Source organism: Phocoena phocoena, chromosome 14 (genome assembly GCF_963924675.1).
Source record: "Phocoena phocoena chromosome 14, mPhoPho1.1, whole genome shotgun sequence".
In the NCBI taxonomy this organism is placed as follows: Eukaryota; Metazoa; Chordata; class Mammalia; order Artiodactyla; family Phocoenidae; genus Phocoena; species Phocoena phocoena.
In genome coordinates this window covers 30,592,620-30,613,778 of record NC_089232.1, presented here as the reverse complement: position 1 = coordinate 30,613,778, position 21,159 = coordinate 30,592,620, and the positions used below count along the sequence as shown (strand labels likewise).

Here is a 21,159-nt window from a genome sequence, read left to right as displayed (position 1 = left end):
ACTGATTCCAAACGTGAAACTTTAGAAGAATCAGGTGTTGCCAAGGCAGAGAAATAGGGTGAGGCTTTCAGAGGGCCCCACTCAAAGGTCTCCCTAAATCACGGCCCATGGGGCTGCCACCTTTGCCCCCAGGCTCCTGTCAGGGTCCCTCCTGGGCCCACACCCCAGAGGAACTTGCTCACCTGTATCTCGCACGCAGCCTGCAGGTGGAAGATCTTATAAAACGCCTCCTCTACGGTGTCACCCAGAGCAACCACTCCATGGTTTCTTAGCACCAGGATCTGCACAGGAGCAGACAGCCAATTAAAACTTTAAGCCTTCCAAACTTGAGTTAAGAGGGAGAGAGTTTTCATTTTATTCAGATCAACTTCATATCCAGTCCTGGAGCACACGCCCCTCCCCCCCCCCCAATTCCTTACTCATTCTCCCTGTACAAACACCGAATGCTACCCACCCACCCCATGAGTTTTAATATCCACCCAAACGAACGTTTAAAGCATCCACTCTAAAAAATTGAAGATGCTTTTGAAAACTGAGACTGAATAGCTTGGTGGATTTCTTTGGGCAAGGCCTGGGTTTTTAGGCCCTGAAGAGCTTAAAGTCTGAAAAACGAATGTTTGTGTTAAAGTGAGTGAAATTACTTGCTGTTGAATACAAGGGTCCAACCTCAAAAGCACTTGCCCACCTGTAACTCAGTGGACTTGTGAGTCAAACCCAAGCGGGTGGTCCTCTGAGAGGTGTCTCTGCAGACACAGGTGAGTTGGGTCCCCTGTTTTCTGGCCCTCAGGCTTCCTCTCCACGAATTCCGTGAGGCCCTGGCAGATCTAAGATCTTACAGTTCCATGAAAGAGGCCACAGCGACCTTCTAATCTAACTCACTAGTTTTACTAATGAGGAAAGAGAAGCCTAAAGAAATTGAAAGTCTCCCAGCTAATTAGGGGCAGAGTCGGAACCAGAACCCAGGCTGTCCCTGATGGAGCGATGTTTGTAGCTCAGCCAGGGGCAGGCAGATCTAAAAGGGGGAAAAAAACAGAAATGAATTTATACCAAGGTCCAGGTGCACCCTCCCTGTTGGAAACTCTTCTTGGTTGGCTTTATCCTTGAGAACTCTCTGAAAGATACCTAGGTGACACCCACCTGGGAGTCGGGCCACAGACCCACGTATCAGATCTGTCCTTGCAGCACCTGGGCTGAGGCCCAGTGGCCTACTCTTCACATCCACTCTTGCTGAAAACAGCTGGAGTTTTTTCGTCTCAAGAGCCCAGAGAGATGGAAAGAGACCGTGACTTTTGCTCACAAGAGTTTGCAGATCTTTTGTGAATGCCCCATCTCTTAAATTTTTGTACCGTTTCACAACTGTGAACATCACCCCTCTCCTGGCACTGCTAATGAGGCTTCAGAGAATGGCAGGAGAGGGTGGCAGGGATTTCTGCTCTATGTGAGAGATGGGAAGACAGGGACTCTCAGATGGAAAATGACTCCGGGAGTGAGTGCCTTTCAAGGAAGGGGGCAAGCGTGCATCCACCCAGGCTTGGCTATGAAACTCCCCATCCTAAGCTAACAGCCCTAATTACATGCTGTTATGAAAGAGGCCTTCAGACTTAAATCAAGCAGTAATAATGAGATTCTGTTTATCTCTATCAAGTTAGCAAAAACATAAAAAGTGATAACAGTCAAGTTTGGGGAGACTGTAGGGAAATGGCATTCTCACGTACTAGTCATGGCCGGAGGAGAGGACAATTTGGTACTATGAAGTAAGAGTTTTAAAATGTGCATCCTTAGGAGTTTATCCTAAGGAAATCATCCCAAGCAAATACAAAGATGTAGGTGAAAGAATTTTCATCACAGAGTTGTTTATATTAAGAGAATATTTGGGGGAAAACTTTTCAATGTCCAACCATAGAGGACTGTGTAGGTAAATAGTGGCACAGCCATTCATACAATGAAGTACAATTTAAACTAGTGATTAGAAAGTATTTAGTAACATACAAGGGTGTTTACTGTATATCACTAAGGGGAAAAGGGAGAATGTATTTTATAATCCTAGTTTTGTAAATCTATATGAACAGTTATGGGGGTGTGCACCCAAATCGCAGGGTAGGGTGAAAGAGTTTTATGTCATTTGTTGTTATTGCTGTTTATCTGCAACTTATAAACATTTTCCAAAGAACATTTGTCGCTCTTGTGATGTCGGTTTTTGACAATCCCACCCGGAGCATCTTCCCAGAACAGCTGAGCCGAACCTTGCAGGTGGGTCCAAGGCACTTCTGCAGGTTGATCCGATCGGCTTCCTGCTCCATCTCGCCATTGAAGTCATAATAGGCCATGTCCCCCACCAGCAGGGCGTTGTGGGACACAGGCAGGAGGCCCCACTTCATGGCTGACACCTGTAGTGAGACGACGGAATGAATGTTTAGCGCAGCAGCTCCACCCCCCTCCTCGCCCCTCTGTCACAGTCGCCCTGGCCTCAGAGCAGCACAGACAAGTTCTGTCTGGGGACATGGCAGGGGAGGGAGCGAGCGCACGAGAAAGGCACCCCCCCACCTCCCCCAACCCCGCCTTGGCGAGGCTCTTGCTTTCTCACTGCTTCCTCTAAAGCCTTTTCGTCACACTTTTCCCAGCTGCCACGTCAAGACATCACCTTTTAAAACTGCTGCAAAGCATACGCTCGAGGGGTGGCGTGCTGCTGCCCACCCCTGCTTGGCTCTTTTCCTAGGACCCGGGAAGAGGCAAGGCTGGTGGAGTTGGCACCAGGCTGGGCTGAAGCAGGGTCCAGGGTCCCTGGGGTGGGTTGCGTGAGACCCTCAGCCTTGGGTCAGTGCATCAACAGCCACGACTCTTCACTAACAGGGAGGCCCATTGAGAAGCCCCCATTTTACCGGCAATGGAGCAATGCAAGTGCCAGAGAACAGGGTTAAAACACAGGCTGAAACGGCCATGCCCCAAACCCCGCCTTTTATTAAAAGCAAGGAGCGTGAAGAGGTTAGGAGAGCCGCTCGCCCCCCTTCACTCATCTTGCCCCTCGTGGAAGCCCCGGCTCTGCAGAAATGGATACTTGGCACGAATACAACATGCAGTCTTAGTCCGAATTCTGGAAGGTCTGAGTGCTTATAACCGGAGTGATTTGCGGAGAAAAACACAGGCCAGTGACAGGTCTTTTTTGCCCCTGTAGGCATGTGGCCTGGGGGTGAGGGTTGAGGGAACACCCAGACTGGTAGTCTGCTGTCTTTCCAGGTGCACCGCAGCGTCTCAGGTAGACATGGAGGAATGCCCAGAGACCCTTGGGGGACAGCTTGCTCCTTGAGGGTCTTCCCTCTGCTCTCTCCCAGTTCCCAGACACTCGGAAGGTGCCGTCACCCGGGCCTGCGGCACCGGTTTGTGTATGTAGCAGGTGCGGGGTGCAGCAGGGAAGACTTTACACATCTTCACCTTGTCTCCCCTCACCTAGACTTCCATAGTTAGAAAATGCAGAGGAGGAGGTTCCCATGTTGGGTGTCCCCTCCTGACCTTGCTCTGAGTTCCAGGGAATCTTTCCAGAACTGTTTTATATGGCGAGTTTGCTCCTAGCTTGGGGGCTTATGTCTTTCTTCAGGGAGACCCTCAGAGAGACAGGTGCCATGGGTCTGCCGCCAGCCTCGGGGACTGAAATGCTGGCTGAAGAGCTGACACTCACCGCCGCTGTGGCCGGAGTATGCAGGTGGATGACACAGCGCACGTCGGGTCTGGCGGCGTAGATGGCCGAGTGCAGGCAGAAGCCCGTGGTGTCCACTGGGAAGCAGCTGCTGCCCTTCTCCACCACCTCTCCCAGGATGTTCACCTTGATCTGGGCCGGGGGGGAAGAGAGACTTCCGGCCACCAGCAGGCAGAGACCCCTCATTCCCCTCCCCGCAGGTGGGCCAGGCACACGCCCACCCACCTGTGTCCACTCTCCACCATACCACGGGCAATGGATGTGCTTTATGTGGGGGGCAAGAGACCCCAATCCTGCCTGCAGGGTGAGCACACAGGCTACTGGGAAACAAAGGCGATTATAATTCAGCATTGAAAAACGCTAGAGCAGAGTTTCTCAAACTTTAATCACCTGGATGCAACTAGAGATTATCATACTAAGTGAAGTAAGTCAGAAAGAGAAAGACAAATACCATGTGATATCACTTATCTGTGGAATCTAAAATATGACACAAATGAACCTATCTGTGAAACAGAAACAGAATCAGTGACATAGAGAAGAGACTGGCGGTTGCCAAGGGGGGAGGGGTTGGGGGAGGGATGGAGTGGGAGGCTGGGGTTAGCAGATGTAAGCTTTTATATATAGAATGGATAAACAACAAGGTCCTACTGTATAGCACAGAGAACTATATTCAATATCCTATGATAAACCATAATGGAAAAAATATATAAAAAAGAATGCATATACACGTATCACTGAATCATTTTGCTGTACAGCAGAAATTAATGCAACATTGTAAATCGACTGTACTCCAATTTAAAAACATTTGATTTAAAAAAAGAATCACCTGGAGATCCTGTCAAAATGCAGATTCGGATTCCGTAGGCCAAGAACTCGGCCTGAGAGTCTGCATTTCTAACAAGATCCCAGTGATAGCCCTGCTGCTGGTCCACGGACCACACTTTGAGTAGCAAGGTGCAAGAGGAGAACCATTCACAGAATTCTCTAGAAGCAGATGGGAGGAGTCTTAATTCCTCCTATTAAAGGGAAGAACATCTAAACTGAGCCTTTTTCCTTTTTGTCCCACTTTTTATTTTGAAAAATTTTTAATCACACACAGAGGTAAAGAGGATCATATAATGAACACCCATTTACCAGCCACCCGAAAGCTAGGTCTTAAAGGACACATGGAGAGCAGTCACTGGTCTTACAATCTGCTTTTGACTCCAAGGGGTTGTGGGTGTCATGGTGAAAACACACGCGCACGCGCACGGGCGGGCGCGTGCGCGTGCACACACACACACACACACACACACACACACACACTCAACTGCTGGTCGCTGCGGCTGACCTGGCACATACCTAAGCCATGGCACTGCCTAACATTAACAATCTCATAGAACATCATCCCCAGAGACTTTTGCCACTTTTGACTGTGACACAGAAGACAAAAGCCACTCCTTAATCGCGTCTAAGCACAGACAAAAACAACTTTGTGTCAATGTAAAAATGCACCTGAACTCGACTTCTTCTGCTTCTAAGCCAGTCCCTAGACTGCTCTCCTCTCCCCCCACCCCCGCACCCAGAAATCTTTCCTGATCGAAACCGATTCTGGAAGTTTCTTCCTACCACGCCTAAAAGGGGCAGGAGGACAGCAAGGGGGCCCAGAAGCTCTCTCTCAGGGCACCGGCACTAGAAGAGTCTTGCACTGCTTTGGGACAAAGCACTGGCTGTCGTTCTAATGTATCCCCTCAGCTGGAAGGCTTCCCGACTCCCAGCCTTTGTCCAATCCCAGGCTCAGAGCCCTCCAGGCTCATCTCTTCTCCCTTCACCCTCCCACTGCACTTGCAGCCTGCACCTCCCATTTCGTCTCTTGATCACATCATGCTCTGTGCTCTCAGTTTGTTTTGGTGTCCATGTGACTTCTCTGTCCCACTAGATTGCGAACTGCAAGGAGGACAGGATGGCAGGGGCTACCTTGGAGATGACTTCTCACCGTAGGAGCAGAGAGAGTACTGTCATTTCAGCAAGAAATGGGTGGTGACAGGCTGGACTGTACTCACCAGGCTGGATGCTGTGACTTCGCTGCATGAAACTCCCTTAGGGCTGATCAGGAAGTGGTCCTGCTCCTTGCTGACCCTCAACTGAAGGAAAGACACGTGTTCTCAGAGGCAAGGAGGGAGAGGGGTCATTTTCAATGCCATACTGCTTGAATCCCCTCTTTCCCTAAATCCACTGCACCCAAATCTTCCCCCCAAGAACCTTTACTTCTCCCTGACCCATAAGAGATGAAGAGGACTCAGCTTTATTTGGAGCTGGGGAAATGGAATTACAGGAGGAATCTCCCAATGGTCAAGGGTAGCCCTAGAAATAGGATCCAGAAATTCCTGGCTCCTCATCCAGAGAAGTGCCCACTGGGCAAGTTATCTGTCTCAGGAAACCACAGTGGTTAGAAACCTTGGAAGGGCTCATTGAATTTTGGCCAAAGGCCACCAGCAGTGCCATGGCCATGCCAAAGATCAGGAGTTCTCCCTTTGGATTTGGTGGGGGTCACACACATTGCCCCACCTCACCCCCAAATGCTCTCCTTACCGTGACGTAGGTGTCGCTCAGCTGGGCCCAGCCGTACAGGTCCAGGAGGCGGTAGACACTGCTGATCTTACACCGCATGAGCCGCTCCCCCTTGGCCAGGTTCAAGGAATCGGCTGTGTGGAGGTCATTGATGGGTGTCATCATGGAGAAGTCTGCAGGGGCACAGGGCATCTTTCGGGTCAGGGGCTCCCGTCTGCCCTCCCCTGCCCTGCCCCTGTCCTCTCAAATTCTCACTGGCACTACAACCACACACAAGACTTCAGGGAGTTCAACATTCTTTGACCCTGACTCCAGAGGAGAAAATCCACAGAATGGACAGCTGTGCCCAATAAGGTCCTCTGCTCCTTCGGGGAAGAATGGCATTGCTTTCGGTCAAAAATCATGGCCAGACTCAAGGCCACAGAACGGAAGTTTCTCAGAAGGCCAAGCTGACCACAAACCCTAGAGATGGACATTGAATAAAAGCATAAATAAATTTCTGAGTGGAAATATGAGTATATTTTATCAGTTTTAATGAAGAAGTTACTAATCATTATCGTATTGTTTTAACTATGCCATGTAATATAACTTTTTCTCTAATTTGGAAACAGGGCAGACAGAAAGCCAAGTCAACCAGGAAGTAAATTCGTCAAGTTTTTCTGACAAGTCATGAACTTCCAGAAGTCAGTGTAGCTGTGCTGGCTGAGGGGCTGGAGGCCTCGGGGGGCCACATCTGCTCCCCTCTGGATATGCAGTCCCTTGGTTAGTTATGGCTCTTTTGGGGAACTCAGAGGGATGCGGGAGTAATAGGGAAATGAGCCTAGAGCATCTGATAGTCAGGGCACCCAGAGGGTCTAGGAGTTGACGCTCAGTCTGTCCAATTAACCACGATGACCGCTGCCTGCGTGCCTCAGGAAGGCAGAAGAGGGCATCTGAGCCCCAGAACTCCAATTAATCAGGGTCTAGGAGACAATAAAAGAATCAATAGGAAAGGGTTCCGGCTTAAGGTGATGTCTGGCTGGCAGCCTCCTGATGCTGTCTCTCCCAGCTTCCCACTAAAACCGTTAATGGCTTAAAATGCTCTTTGGAAGCTTCCACCAGCTCTATAAACCTCACTGTCACACCGTGTGATGTATGTCCTCTATCAGGTTTGCCATTAGTTGAAATGATGAGACGGTCTGCAAATATGAGGGTGGACTGGGGGCATAAAGCAAGCAGAGCAAGCCTTGAACACCCCATGTCAGGAAGATGCCCCCAAAGGGCCTGTGCCCACCAACGGTGGTACGCCTCCAGTGCATGTGTCTAGTACACGAAGTTGACAGGGACAGACAGAAGTGGTCCAAAGGCCCAGCTAAACTGGCAAGAAGAGCAACAACGAAACCCAAGAATCAAGGGTTTCTAATTCAAACTGACCAACCTGGGATGCCTGCCTCCTCTCTAGTTCCCCAGATAAGTATTTACCTCTTTGCCTCACCCCCTGCAGCAAGCTGGGAGGCATATCCAAAGCATAAGGTCCCCAGACAAAGCTGGAAGGGAGGGAGGCTGTTGTTGGGAGAGCCTTCAGACCCAGAGTCCTTTGAATCCTTCTCTTAGAAATAACTATGGAGCCCCAGAGATGGCAGGAGGCCAGAATAGGACTGAAAATACTCACTCTGTCATGTCCTCTGTGTTCTGTATCAAAGAGTCCCCTCCCCAGCCCTGTGGAGCTTCCCCATGAGGACTACCCACCCACAGGCCCAGAATAGACCAGAGGGATCCACAGGAGTCCCCAGTCCTCTGTGCTCAGGGTCTTCATAGAAAGAACGCTTATTGTGACCAGCCTCACGAAAGTGAAAATCTAACTGGGCCATTATTTCAAAGTACCTAAGAAAACACAGAAAAAGATGAAAATCCACCAAACCCCCTGAAAGCTAAGCCTGAAGGACACACTATTTAGAAAAAAACAACAAAAACAAAACAACCAAAAAAACCCAAAACCAACCAGGCAAAGAAAAGTCTAAGGCAAATGGACAAAGAACACCCTCTCCGGGCTTGAACTCCGGACACGTGAAAGGTTCCGTCTCCACATTCCCTGACTCAGATACCCTGGTGTACACCAACAAGATTTTCAGGCATCCAACTGTTTTCCTGGCAGCTGCTGATCAGTGAGGTGATGGGAATGCTGGTCAGCCCTATTTCTCTCTCAAAAGAAAGAGTATAAGGTCAGAGATATGAAAGTGATGAGAAAGAATATGATAGATATGGGAGACAAAGACCAGAGGACCTGGCGTATAAGTTATAAGTACTGATATAATAGAAGAAAAAAATTCAGAATTGAAAAAAAGACATATATATAAAAACTGAAAGAACTTACTGCATTTCAGGGGAGAAAAGTCCATTAAAAGAAAAGCCTACAATTATATGATATGCTTCCTGACACAGTCTTGAAATACAAGGGTAAGGGGGAAAATCCACAAGCACCTAGAAAAAAAATTGGTTACCTACAAAGGAACCAATAATAGACTGTTTCAGACTTCTCTGCTACAGCAACAGATGCCAAAGACAGTACTATAGGAGATTTACAAAAACTAACAAATACTACAATAAAGTGACACAAAACAGGTAAAAATAAAGGGACCATCAAAAGTATGCCAAGGCAAAAATAAACAAAAAGATAAATAGAGCCATAACATGATCAAAGTAGAAGCCAAGGAAAAGGATATTCTTTTGGACAAAAAGGATCATTTTGTAGGTCATTTTACATGGATTAAAGGCATAATCCATAATGAAGACATAGCTATAGAAACATGTATACTTTGAAAAGCGTTTCAAGATATTCAAAGCAAAAGCTATCAGAAACAGAGAGAAATGAACAGAAATCAAATACAGTGGGAGACATTAATTCTTTATAAAATCAAAAACAATAAATGAGGATGAAGATTAAATACTATGTCCCAGAGATATATCATTTAAGTATGATATTACTAGGGCACAAAGAAAATCTCAATAAATCCCCAACACAGACATTAAGTAGGCTACATTGTCTAAACATAGTGCAATAAAACTAGACATTATCAACAAATCTTTAAAAGAATACAAATTCCAACACTTAGAAATGAGAAAACACACCCTCGGAGTGTGTTTATTTTATTTTAGAATAAAAATAAAACCAAAACAGCAACTGCAAACTACCTAGAAATTAACAATAAAGGAAATACTACATGTCAGAATGTATGGGATAAGACCAAATTTATACTCAGAGAAAAAAATTCATAGTCTTAAATGCCTTTATTATTGAATTAAATATGAAAATAATCAAACCCATTTTATTCTATTGTAGAAAAACATAAAGAACAAAATAAACCAAAGAAGAGTTATGGAAAAGAATTAATGAGTATAAAAACAAAATCAGTAAATCAGAAAACAAGAAAGTTAGTAGAACCAATATGTAAATCCAAGAACTGGCTTATGTGAGAAGATCTATGAGGAAACCAACATCTGGATTGGCCAATAAAGAGGAAGTGGGAATACACAGCACCAGGAATGAGAATGGGATGTCATATCCACAGTAGAAGGTTTAAGTAATAAAAATAATATTGTAAATCAGGCTAATAATTTTTTAAAGGCACATGAAATGGATTATTTTATATAAAATACGACCAAAATTTACTCAAGAAGCAGCAAAATAAAATTTTAAAGAACTTTAAATGAAACAGAAAAAAAATGTTATCCAAATATTCCATATCTGGATAGCTTTACAAGTGAATAATAAATCTTAAAAGAGCAGAGACTTCCTATCTAATTTAAATTCCATTAGGGCAAAGAAATGGGTGGGGATCACCCTGATTCATCTTAGGAAATTATAGTCTTAATGCCAATACTAAACAAAGGCTGCCCAAAAAGTGAACTGCTTTTTATCATGTGTGACTATGGATGCAAAAATTAATAAAATTCCAGCAAATCAAACCCAGAAGAGTATTTTTAAAAGAATGCATCAAAACCATGAATGATTTATTTCAGGAATGAAAAAAAGAGTTCAATATTCAGAAATCTATTAATATAATTCACCACATCAGGGAAAGAAAAATCAATAAATGCCCAAAATGCATTTTATAAAATTCAATATCCATTTCTGAGAAAAACCCATATTGAACTAGAATACAAAGATATGTTCTTAACATGATAAAGAATAACTATCTCAAACTCCTGTGGTAAAAAAATTTCCATTGAAGTCAGAAACAAGACAAGGATGATTACTCTCTAATCTATTATTAAACATTGTTCAGAGAGTTCTAACGGATGCCATGAGAAAACTGGAAAAATAAACCAAAGGGTAAATGTTGGATTGAAGGTTGCAAAATGACCATTATTTGCAGATTATGTGATTTTTCTATATACAAAGCCCCAAAGAATTGAGAACATACTAGAATTTAAGAGTCCAGTAAGTGGCTAGTTTAAATAATATATAAATACATATATCTCCAACGATTTCCCTAGATGACAGCTATAACCAGAAAAAACGTTGATTGAAGAATCACTTAAAATGACAAAGTTACATAAAATTTCCAGGATAAACTTAACAAGAAATTAGTAAGGACTATAAGAAAATAACTACTAGCTTTTCTGATGGACATTTTAAAAGATTTAAATAAATAGAAGACACACATCATTTCTGAAAAGATTTAAAATTCATATATGCACATATTTTTTAAGCACCTGTTATATGCCAGGTGCTACTTTTCTAAGTCCAGGAAACTACTCTAACGGTGAACAAAACATATATATATCCTCCCCGCCATGGAGTTTACATTCTAATATAAAGTTGTACATTTATAAATTCTCCACCAAATTAATCTATTCATTTAATGTAATCCCAATTAAAATCCCAAAAGGAATTTTTTGAGGTGGATGGAGAGACGTGACAAAATACTTCTAAAGTAATTTTAAAGAATCAACTTAAACAATGGTGGAGAAAAATTGGCAAATGAATAATTAAGGGTATTTTATTGGACGATAAAACATAGGGAAGGTGTTTCTAAGTATGCAATCAAAAGCAGAAAACACAAAGGAAAATAATAATGGATTCAATTACATGGAAATTAAAGAATTCTGCAACACAAAAATATCATGAACAAAATTAAAAGGCAAAGGAGACACTGGAAAAAAATCTGCAATGTATTTGACAGATAGTAGGGAACTAGCCTTACTTTATGATTTTTAAATCTGTAAGAAAAGAATATGCAAGTAGAAAAATTGGCAAAGGATGTGACAGGCAATTTAGTACAAAAAGAAAATCATGCCCAATATGTATATGAAAATATATTCAATCTCTATAGCAATCAAATGCAGATTAAAACACAAAGTACTATTCATCACCCATCATATCATGAAGATGAAACAAATGGTAACACAGACTACAGATCAGGGTGGAGGAAATGGGTACTCTTGCATTTCTGGTAGGAATGTAAATTCATCCCATCTTTCTCCAGGGTAATTTGGCATTATGCATTGCTGCCTTTAAAACATGCGTATAATTCAGTCTAGCAATTCTACTTCTAGTAATTATCTTAAGAAAATAGTCATGGATATACTCGCAGATTTATTTACAAGGATGTTTATTGCATTGTCATTCATAATAGCAAAAAGCTGGAAACCACCTAAAAGTCCAAAAATGGGAAACTGATTAAATAAACTGTGGCATATTCAGCCATGTACAGAAGAGTATACATCCACCAAAAATTATGCTATAGAACCATATTTTATTATGAGAAAAATTAGTCAAGATATGCTAAGGCTATTAAATTTGTATGTATAATGCGATTCCACTTTTTTTGGCATAGTCTGTATATGTTAAGAGAAAAAGGCTGGAAGGATATACGCCAAAATATTGATAATAGTAATTTCTTGGTTGTAAGAACACAGTACAGTAATTTTTATTACCCTTTCTCAACTATTTTCCTAATTTTCAACTATAATCCTATATTCATCTTGCTGAGGGGAAGTATTTTTCGATGTCTGTTTCTTAAAGGTTGTGGGCAGAGCTTCAGAGCCAAGGAAGATGTGTTCGTGCCTAGCCCTGGCTGCTCTTGGCCCTTGTCTACGGAGTCAGTTGGCCTGTCCAGTGGGGTGAGGAGACAATGGCTCCAATGGCCTCCCATCTGCCCCCCCCCCCCCCCCCCCCCCGGCCAACTCCATCTCCAAGGGAGTGACGCCAGGGGACTGAGGGAAGATCAGCCTTAGGGCTGGATGCTGTGAGGACACAAGGATTTTCTTAGGTTCTGTGCCCATTGCTCGAGTAACAGAGAGCAGAATCCTAACTCTCCACTGTCCACTCCTGGGCCTCAAGCAGCGGCCGTGCAAGGTACCTTGAGTTGCAAATCTCTTCCCTCCATGCTAATCCGCTTACGAGGGATCATACATAGGCCGCCCTGCCTCTCATTGCAGTGACATGGTGTCATCCTCCGCCCGCCCCCAGCAGAACCCGAACTAGGTTCTCCCTTAAGTCTCCACCACCCCCTGCCCTCCGATTTCTGGGCATCAGGGGTAATCCTCCTGGGGTCTTTAAATCGCAGCAGCATCAGAAGCAGAGGCAGGTATCTCTCTGGCTGCGGCCCAGCTCCCCCAGGTCTGTTAATGCAGCTGCAGCGCTCACTGCGTAGGCCGGCGGCAACCAAGCCGCTTCTGACTGCGCCTTTCCCTCCCCCACTTCCTCTACCTCTGCTCCTGGCAGCTCCCCAGCTCCCCACGTACTCATGGAAGGTGTTGGGAAGACTGCGTGGGAGGTGCTGGCCATGAAGTCCGCGATCTGCCGCAGGGCCCAGATGTTGGAGGAGTTGTTCCCCTTCTTCATCTGCTCCTGGATGAGGCCTTCCAGCTCCTCCCTGAAAGACTGAAGCAGGCCCCCGAGTCGCTGGTCCTCCCAGTGTGCCTCATGTGGGAGACAGAGGGCCCCTCTCCCAAGTGCCCACCCCTAGCCCTTGGGTCAGCTAGGCCAGGACCACATGTGGGATATCTAGGTCCCAGGGGGTACCGGGCAATCCCACTGGGACCTCAGGAGCCTCCCCAGACTGCTGTGTGGGGAGCAGTAAGGAGACGCTGGGAATGAATCCTGTTCCTTTGCCTCATGGGCAATACTCCAGACTCCTGGTCCTTCCTGTATCTCAGGGATAGCCTCGACTCCCTCCCCTGCCCACCCATCAGACATGGCAGGACTTCACTTCAGTAATTAAAAGACTTTTTAAAAAGCAGAATTGAATGAAAAAGTATGCCATCTTTCCTGTCCGCTAGCCAGGCCGATGGCTCTTCTGGGCCTCAGTTTCTTCATATTCAGGATTTGATGACCTCAGAGGTCACTTCCACTTCTGATGTCCTGCTACTCTAAGCCTGGCTTTTCAGACCATCAGGCCACAAATAGGGCATGCCTGTCCACCAGGTGGCAGCAGGGAACACTCAGGAGGAAATGGGGAGCCACTTAGGTGTTGGGGAATCTACAAAAGGACAGAAGAAGCATGACCTCCTCCTGTCCCCATCTCCTGCCTGAGAATAGAGTCCCCATCCTTCAGGCCCCCAAACCTGGGTTGGTACTAACTCTGCCACTTCTCCTAACCACACCCGCCATCCCTTCTAGTCTCCCTCAGAGTTTCTGTCATCCCAACGTTTTTAGCAGCTGCCATTTTCCTCCAGACTTCCCAACATGGTGTCACCTGTCACCAAGACCTCGGGCCCATCCCCCTTAGCACTCCTCTGTGAGGCCAGAGCATTCACAGTGTGCTCTCAACCAGGGTCTCAGAAAAGCCGGGGAGTGGCTGAGGCAGATCTCATCCTGGCAGGTACCTGGAGATGCCAGCTCCGCCCCTGAGCTTCCCAACACTTAGGATCATGCACTGTTGCCTGCGGAGCCCCCAGCTTTACTGCCCTGAGACTCCCCCTTGCCTCGGTCCACACTGCTCTTCCTCGCCCTCCGAGGGCCTGCACCACCCTCCTGCTTCGCTGGTCCAGTAGGCCCACCCTCCACCCTCCATCCTCAACGCACCACCTGCCTCAAGGAAGAGCTCTGTGTCCACGCCAGGCAGGTGCCAGCTGACCTCCAGACTCCAGCCACGGCTGGGTGATCCGGTCTCGCCCGCTGTGCCCTCCACTCCCCCACCTCCTGGGGTCTTAAATCCTTATTTACCAGGACGGAGCTCTTTGTGGCGTTCAGAAAAGGGAGCCCCAACCCTCCCACGTGGCGCCCCCCGGTGGCCGCTGGTTTACTCGAATTGTCACAGCTTTCGGTGAAGAGGGAAAGGAAGACTGGAAAATGAGGCTCAAGAAGGGGCACAAGAAACTGAGGTGGGGCTCCCGCCTGTCAGACCCACCTCCTCCCGGCACCGAGCCAAACCACTGCATGTAAACCAGGTTTTGCCCTCCGCCAGTGACTAGGGAGAGACACACACCCATGTTGCCAGAGCATCTTGCTCAGAGAGCTGAAAATTCCTCCGACCCTGAGCCAGCGGAAGCGGAGTTATTTATCTTTCAGGTTCACCGGCTGAATCAGCGTCCCCCTCATCTCCCCTCGCCACACCCCCTGCGGCCTCCTTTCTCCTCCCCCGCCCCGCCGGGGCAGACCCCGCTCACCGGGCTCTGCAGGATCATGGTGACACGCTTCTTCTTCTCCATCAGGTTGAAGTCCTGCCGCAGGTCCGCTGCACGGTTGCGAAGGCGCAGGTACTCGGGGTCGTCCTCGGAGAAACGATCGAAGTACTGCTGCCCCTGCGCGGACGGCGGGGAGGCGGCCTCGGGGACAGGCTCTTCACTCATTGTCCTGGTGGGTTTACAATCCACTCCTGGAATCCTGCAGAGAAAGAAGGAGGGTACTCCCAGTCGGGGTACGCGCCTCCTAAGGCAGAGGGCTTGGATTCGGGGAGATTCGCGGTGGGAGGCGGCTCTTCCATGGAGGGTGTGAGCGGGGCCGCGGGTTGGAGGGCTGGGCACCGCGGCTGCCGGCCTGTAGGGCGTCCAACGAAGTGAAAATGTGTCACCGGCTCGGGGTCCCCCGCCCTTCCCTGCCTGACCCTCCCGGCTTCGGCGGCCACACTCGGGTTCAAGTAGACGGGTCCTCCGGTGCGAGTGCGACCTGCAAACCTCTGAGGGCATCTTGTGATGCTTATCTACACAGTGTAAAGCTATTCACTGGGAATTCGTACTTGATCTAAAATGTAAACCCTCTAAGAAGCCTCCTAAAAACATTCTGTGGGAAATCCACAAAACTGAAAAGAGAACGGGTAACTTCTAAAAGGCGGGAAACGCTTTGAGCAGTGCTTTTCTTCACAACTTTGACTTTGCTCTTGTCTCTGGAAAAGAATTACTGCTGAATCGGTTTCTGTAAAACATGTCTCACCGGAGAATCAGATTCTTATTCTAAGTGTAAAAGAGGTGTGCAATTTTTATTAATGGAAAATAAGTTTCTCCTAAACCCCAGTAAATAAATATTGAGAAACAGTAAAAGAATAAACACCGGGCTTCCCTGGTGGCGCAGTGGTTGAGAGTCCGCCTGCCGATGCAGGGGACACGGGTTTGTGCCCCGGTCCGGGAGGATCCCACATGCCGCGGAGCGGCTGGGCCCGTGAGCCATGGCCGCTGGGCCTGCGCGTCCGGAGCCTGTGCTCCGCAACGGGAGAGGCCGCGGCAGTGAGAGGCCTGCATACTGCAAAAAAAAAAAAAAGAAGGCAAGTGCCTTGACTGAACAATAATTCGTTTTTGAACACAAGTACGGAGATACCAGCGAAAGAGCTTTACCTGGGGTCAGGGCACCTGGCTTTCATCCTTAACCTGACCCTCCCTCACTTTGCCTCCGGGGTCCCTCATTCCAGGAGATGGAGCCTCTCTTGTTCTCTCAGGGCAGCTGCTGCCCTCCCCAGATCCGATCTGCTCCGACCCCTCAGCTGATCCTGCTAGCCCAAGCCTTAGCCTTCATTCCAGCCAACAGCTCATTACGAAAGAGGCCTTGCTGACAACCAGGAAAGCACATTCTTGTTGTCCATGAGCTGTCTGTGATCTCTTCTTCCAGCTTCTGTCAGCACTTTACCCTCCACCTTATAGCTCCTCCGAGTGGGGTGGGCATGAGAAGTGGGAGTCCATCCCATCAGCCCAGAACACTCAGGTGATTGATTGATTGATTGATTTTATTATTATTATTTGCATTCTCCTTTGGAGAAGGCAAGTAACAAGTTCAAGGGAAGACACATGGACAAGGTCCTTCGAGGGTCAGCTGAAGCTCTGAACCCTCGGCCTGGAGCAGGGATCTCAATCTTGGGTGCACGTTGGAATCACCCGGAGAACTTTGAAAAATACTGATATCAGAGATTCTAATATTATTAGTCCAGGGTGTGACCTGATCATCAGGAATTTTTAAAGTTCTCTGGGTGATTCTAATGGGCAGCCGGGTTGAAATACCACTGGCTAGATGTCAGTTGCTGTATCATTGCAACAGAAGGCATCCATTCCAGGTGCTGGTCATTTCTAGCAAGACCGCCAAGGTGGCACTGCCTCTCATGGCCGTCCAGGCCTCCTCCTCCCACTGTATTCACCAGCTGCCACCACACACCTGACCTGGGGCAGCAAGAGGGCTCCAAGTGCCACCACCACCTGCTTTTACAAGTTTACAAAACCATGACGTCTGATCTTAATTCCGTCACTAATTAGTCAGCTCCTTGTGAAAGCCCTCACCAGATCTCCCCCAGTTAGCACCACCCTTACCAGCCATGTCGATGGGATGGAGGATGGAGAAGGGAAGAAGGAGTCACCTTGCAGTGGCAGCCCAAAACAAACAAACAAACCAACGGTCTCTAAGGATATATTTTGAGACGTATTTGGCAGGTTGCTAAGATGTTTGAGGTTGTACTTAGTGACATGTAAAGGCAGATTCTTCATCTAAGTGAAGAGTGATCGAGTCCATCAGGGATGTTTCTGGTTGAATTAGCTCTGGACTAAAGTCAGCATCTGCAATGTTGCCCCAGTTCTGACATTCTCTAGTTCATGGACTTGGGCGAGTAATTTCCCTCTTTGGGTGTCACTTTGTCCATTCCTAAATCGGGGAGTGGACAGAATGGACCTCTGGGGCCCCTTCCAGTTCTGACACTATATGGAGAGAGACAGACTCATGTAGAAAAGGCAGAAGGATGGAGGATCTGGGTTTCCTGGAGCAAGAGACCTTCCTCCTGCATCTCCCCAGTTCCTCTTCCTCAAGCCAAATGCTGAAAGAGAAACATCTGCAAAGAGCACATATGACCTACTGACTGTTACCTTGTGGTTTCGTCAATCCCATGCATATGGGATGAGTTAAGAATACTTCACCCCCATCATGCTCCCAAACAGCTTCATCTCTGGAACTTGGGAAGAGAGAAGAGACCGCAAGGTCAAACATAATGGGAATGCAACGGAGCCATGCAGACGTGGGGTCACCACCCAGGTTCTTCTGGGAAGACACCGCTGCAGACCAAAATTCTTCCAGAGGCATCGCCCCCCTGCATCTGTCCCCTTTAATTCTCTTGGGCACCTTCACACCCCCGAATCTTTGATGTTATTTTTAAAATAGCAACAAGCAACCCCCCAATGGATACACTGGATGTGGGCGTGGAGATCCCTGTGCCCCTCACAACGCCAAATCCCACTAGCTCCAGAACCACCTGAGCTGTCAGCTTCTCTGGGACCAGCACAGCCTGGTACTGAACCCTCCTGGACTAAATCCTTTTCATCCAGGCAGGAAAAAGCTGGTCCTCTCTCTTCCCTTTGGAGTGGCTGCACTTCCCGGGAATCAGGCTGTGAAGTCTCTGAAGTAGCTCTGGCCCACGAAGCATGAGGAACGAAGACCTTCCAGGCCCGATGGACAGGAACCTCCAGGCCTGCCTCCACTCGTTAGAGCCCAGCCCCACAGGGCTGCTCCAGACGTGCTCCGATGGGGGAGGGGGCAGAAAATGGAAGCCCTGACTCCCTCACCACGACAGCTGGGGCCTGGGCAAACTCTTCGGTTTTGTGAACCAAAGGCATTCTTCTGTGCTCCTTCTTTCCCTTCCCGAAATGTTGGGAGGTGGTCAAAGTTGGGTGCAGCACAGCTTAGTGGTTAAAATCAAGGACTCTGGAACCAGACCATGAGTTCAGATCCTAGCTATGCCCCTTATTAGCTGTGTGACCTTGGGCAAGTTACCTAACCTCTCTGTGCCTCAGTTTCCCCATATATTAAACAGGGATTGCAACTATTTAACTTCTCTCTAGGTTGTTGTGAGGATTGGGCGAGTTAATGTATGTGAAGTAGTCCGAAAAGCTCCAAGTGCTATTAGCACCTGCTCTTATTATGTGTCATTTAGGGGCTAGAATCATCGTAGCACGAGGAACTCAAGTAATGAGAGGCTTATGATTCAATTGTAAACAGGTACACACCAAATAACTGTAATTATATGTTTTAGTCCCCAAACTAATTCAATCTTGAACTATATTAACAAAAAGGAAATCCAGAAAGAGACTGACGAGAATGCCTCGTTCTCTGACCGGATAGCGGGAACATGTCAACTGGGAGATCACAAAGGAAAAGGGGTGAGCAGGGTGCTAAAGATCACGGGATGCCGGCGCTTGTGAGGCCAGGTGCGGCGTCATAAAGAATAGAAGGGGCCTCTGGCCCCAGTTCCCGGCACAGAGCTTCAAAAACACATGGGATTTCGAAAACGTCCAAAAGACATTAGGAGTGTCTTTTCTCAGTCATCGTGAGCCCCTTTCACCAAGTCTGAGTTTTTATGCAAATGTGGTGACTTATGGTGGGCACTTAGACATTTCAAGGGAGGGACTGGCCACTGAGAAAGACCAAGCACATGATTAGAGGGTTGGAACTTCACCCTCATCCCAACCACAGAGGGAGGAGGGGAGAGGGGCTGGGGATTGCATTCAATCAAGTGGCAAATGATTGAATCAGTTGTGCCTGGTAATAATGCACACCGCCTTTAAAGAACCCTGGAGAGTAAGGCCAGGGGGAGCTTCCTGGTTGGTCAGTACATTGCTGGGCTGGATAGGGGCGTGGAAGCTCTGCACCACGCCCTCAACCCCCAGACCCTACCCTGCTTTTGTCTGGCTATTCCTGAGTTGGATCTTTTATAATAAAACTGCAATTGCAGTTATAGCGCTTTTGGTGAGTTCGGCGAGTTATTCTAGGGAACTATAGAAACTGAAAGGGAGGTTGTGGGAACCCCCAAATTTACAGTCAAGTTGGTCGGAAGTGCAGATGGCCTGGGGTTCACACCTGTAGCTGGCCTCTGAAGAGGGCGGAGCCTTGTTCATGACTTTGCCTTTTCTTACGTGCTCTTTTAACTCAGGGTAGTGTCAGAACTGGGTTGAATTGTAGGACATTCAGAGAATTGGTGACGGAATAACACCAAGCAACTTCTATTTGTGATTTATTTTCATTCCCAGGACCACTCTGTGAGGCAGACATTATTGTCCCAGCTTTACAGATTAAAAAAAAACTGAATCAGAGAGGTTAACTAACTTGCTGAAGATCACACAGATTAACAGTGGAGTCAGGATTTCAACCAGGCCTGTCTCTGGCCCCAGATCCTGCATTCCTCCACTCCAATTGTTCCTAAATATCTGCTGGACTGCCAAGTGGAAGAGGGATTAGGCTGATTCCTTAGAGCCTTGGGGGCCAGAACCAGGAATCAAGTGGTTACTGCAGGCAGGCAGGCAGATTCTAGCCAAGGGTGCGAGGGTGAGCCTTCCACCAGCAGGAGCTGCTCAGTAACAAGAAGATGGGACAGGCTGCCTCGTTAGGTGGTGAGCTCTCTCCTTGGAGTCAGGGTGACTACAGGATGCTATAGTGGGGCTTCTGCCCTGCTCGGGGTTGGACCAGTGACCTCTAAGGTCCTTCTGATTCCACGGTAGCTCTTTTTCTTATTGAAGTGTGGTTGATTTGCAATGTTATGCCAATCTCTGCTGTACAGCAAAATGACTCCGTTTTAGACATATATACAATTCTTTTTTAATATTCTTTTCCATTATGATTTATCCCAGGAGATTGGATATAGTTCCCTGTGCTATACATTAGGACCTTGTTGTTTATCCGTTCTAAATGTAATAGTTTGCATCTGCTCACCCCAAACTCCCAGTCCACTCCTCTCCCTCCCTCCTCCCCCTTGGTAACCACAAGTCTGATCTCTACATGTCTGTGAGTCTGTTTCTGTTTTGTAGATGGGTTCATTTGTACCATATTTTAGATTCCGTATATAAATGATAGCATATGGTGTTTGTCTTTCTCTTTCTGACTTACTTCACTTAGCATGTTAATCTCTAGTTGCACATGGTAGCTCTTGAGTCAGCAGGATCGAGGCAGTTCATGGCGATGACCTGAGTGTCTGGAAGCTCATCCTGGTGAGATGGACCCAATCAAAAAGTGTGTCTCACCCCCCCCCCCCCCATCACCACTGAAAACTACCGACTAATTACCAGGAGGCTGGAGCAGCCTTGCCCCAGGCTGCCTCTTCTCAGCGCTCAGCCTGTACGCTCCGTTCCACTCCTGGGGTCGCCGATTGCATCTACAGGATCTCAAGCATCCGGGTAGAAACTGGAAGGCACAAAACACGACAGATATCAGGGTATTGTCTGCACCACCATGACTCTTCACCCTGTTTCTGCAGCACCATTAGCTGCTGATTTATTTTAAGGACTGCTGGGAAATTCTTGAAAATGAACTGAAGCTGAATTTTTTATTTTAAAAGCAAATTGTGTCTACAAAAAGGTAAAGAAAGCTTCATTACCTTTACAATCAGGATCAAAATTCCTTTCAAAGAGAGGAATTGGGAAATCCCTTTGCTGAGCGTTGGCCAAGGGAGCACAGAGGAGGGCGGCTGCTCTGTCCGGTGCAGGGAGCAGTATGTGGAACTCCACGCAAGCCCAGAAAGCACACGCTGCTGGGCTAG

At 47.3% G+C, this 21,159-nt stretch overlaps 1 protein-coding gene across 2 annotated transcripts in view; it reads right to left on the bottom strand.

Annotated features, from left to right (window-relative positions):
• Positions 1 to 20,751, bottom strand: part of ADD2 (adducin 2) — a 43,939-nt gene extending 23,188 nt beyond the window's left edge. The window contains exons 1-8 of one of the 2 annotated variants that reach the window (XM_065891367.1): positions 20,687 to 20,751; positions 14,837 to 15,053; positions 12,971 to 13,109; positions 6,263 to 6,414; positions 5,734 to 5,814; positions 3,674 to 3,823; positions 2,244 to 2,387; positions 183 to 281 (exon numbers count right to left, since the gene is read on the bottom strand). In XM_065891367.1, the coding sequence (XP_065747439.1) occupies positions 183 to 281; positions 2,244 to 2,387; positions 3,674 to 3,823; positions 5,734 to 5,814; positions 6,263 to 6,414; positions 12,971 to 13,109; positions 14,837 to 15,019 (948 nt within the window). In that variant the 5' untranslated portion in view covers positions 15,020 to 15,053; positions 20,687 to 20,751. Of the gene's footprint in view, positions 1 to 182; positions 282 to 2,243; positions 2,388 to 3,673; positions 3,824 to 5,733; positions 5,815 to 6,262; positions 6,415 to 12,970; positions 13,110 to 14,836; positions 15,054 to 20,686 lie in introns of those variants that run through there. The other variant, XM_065891368.1, reaches the window with a different exon arrangement.
• Positions 20,752 to 21,159: the final 408 nt, after the last annotated feature.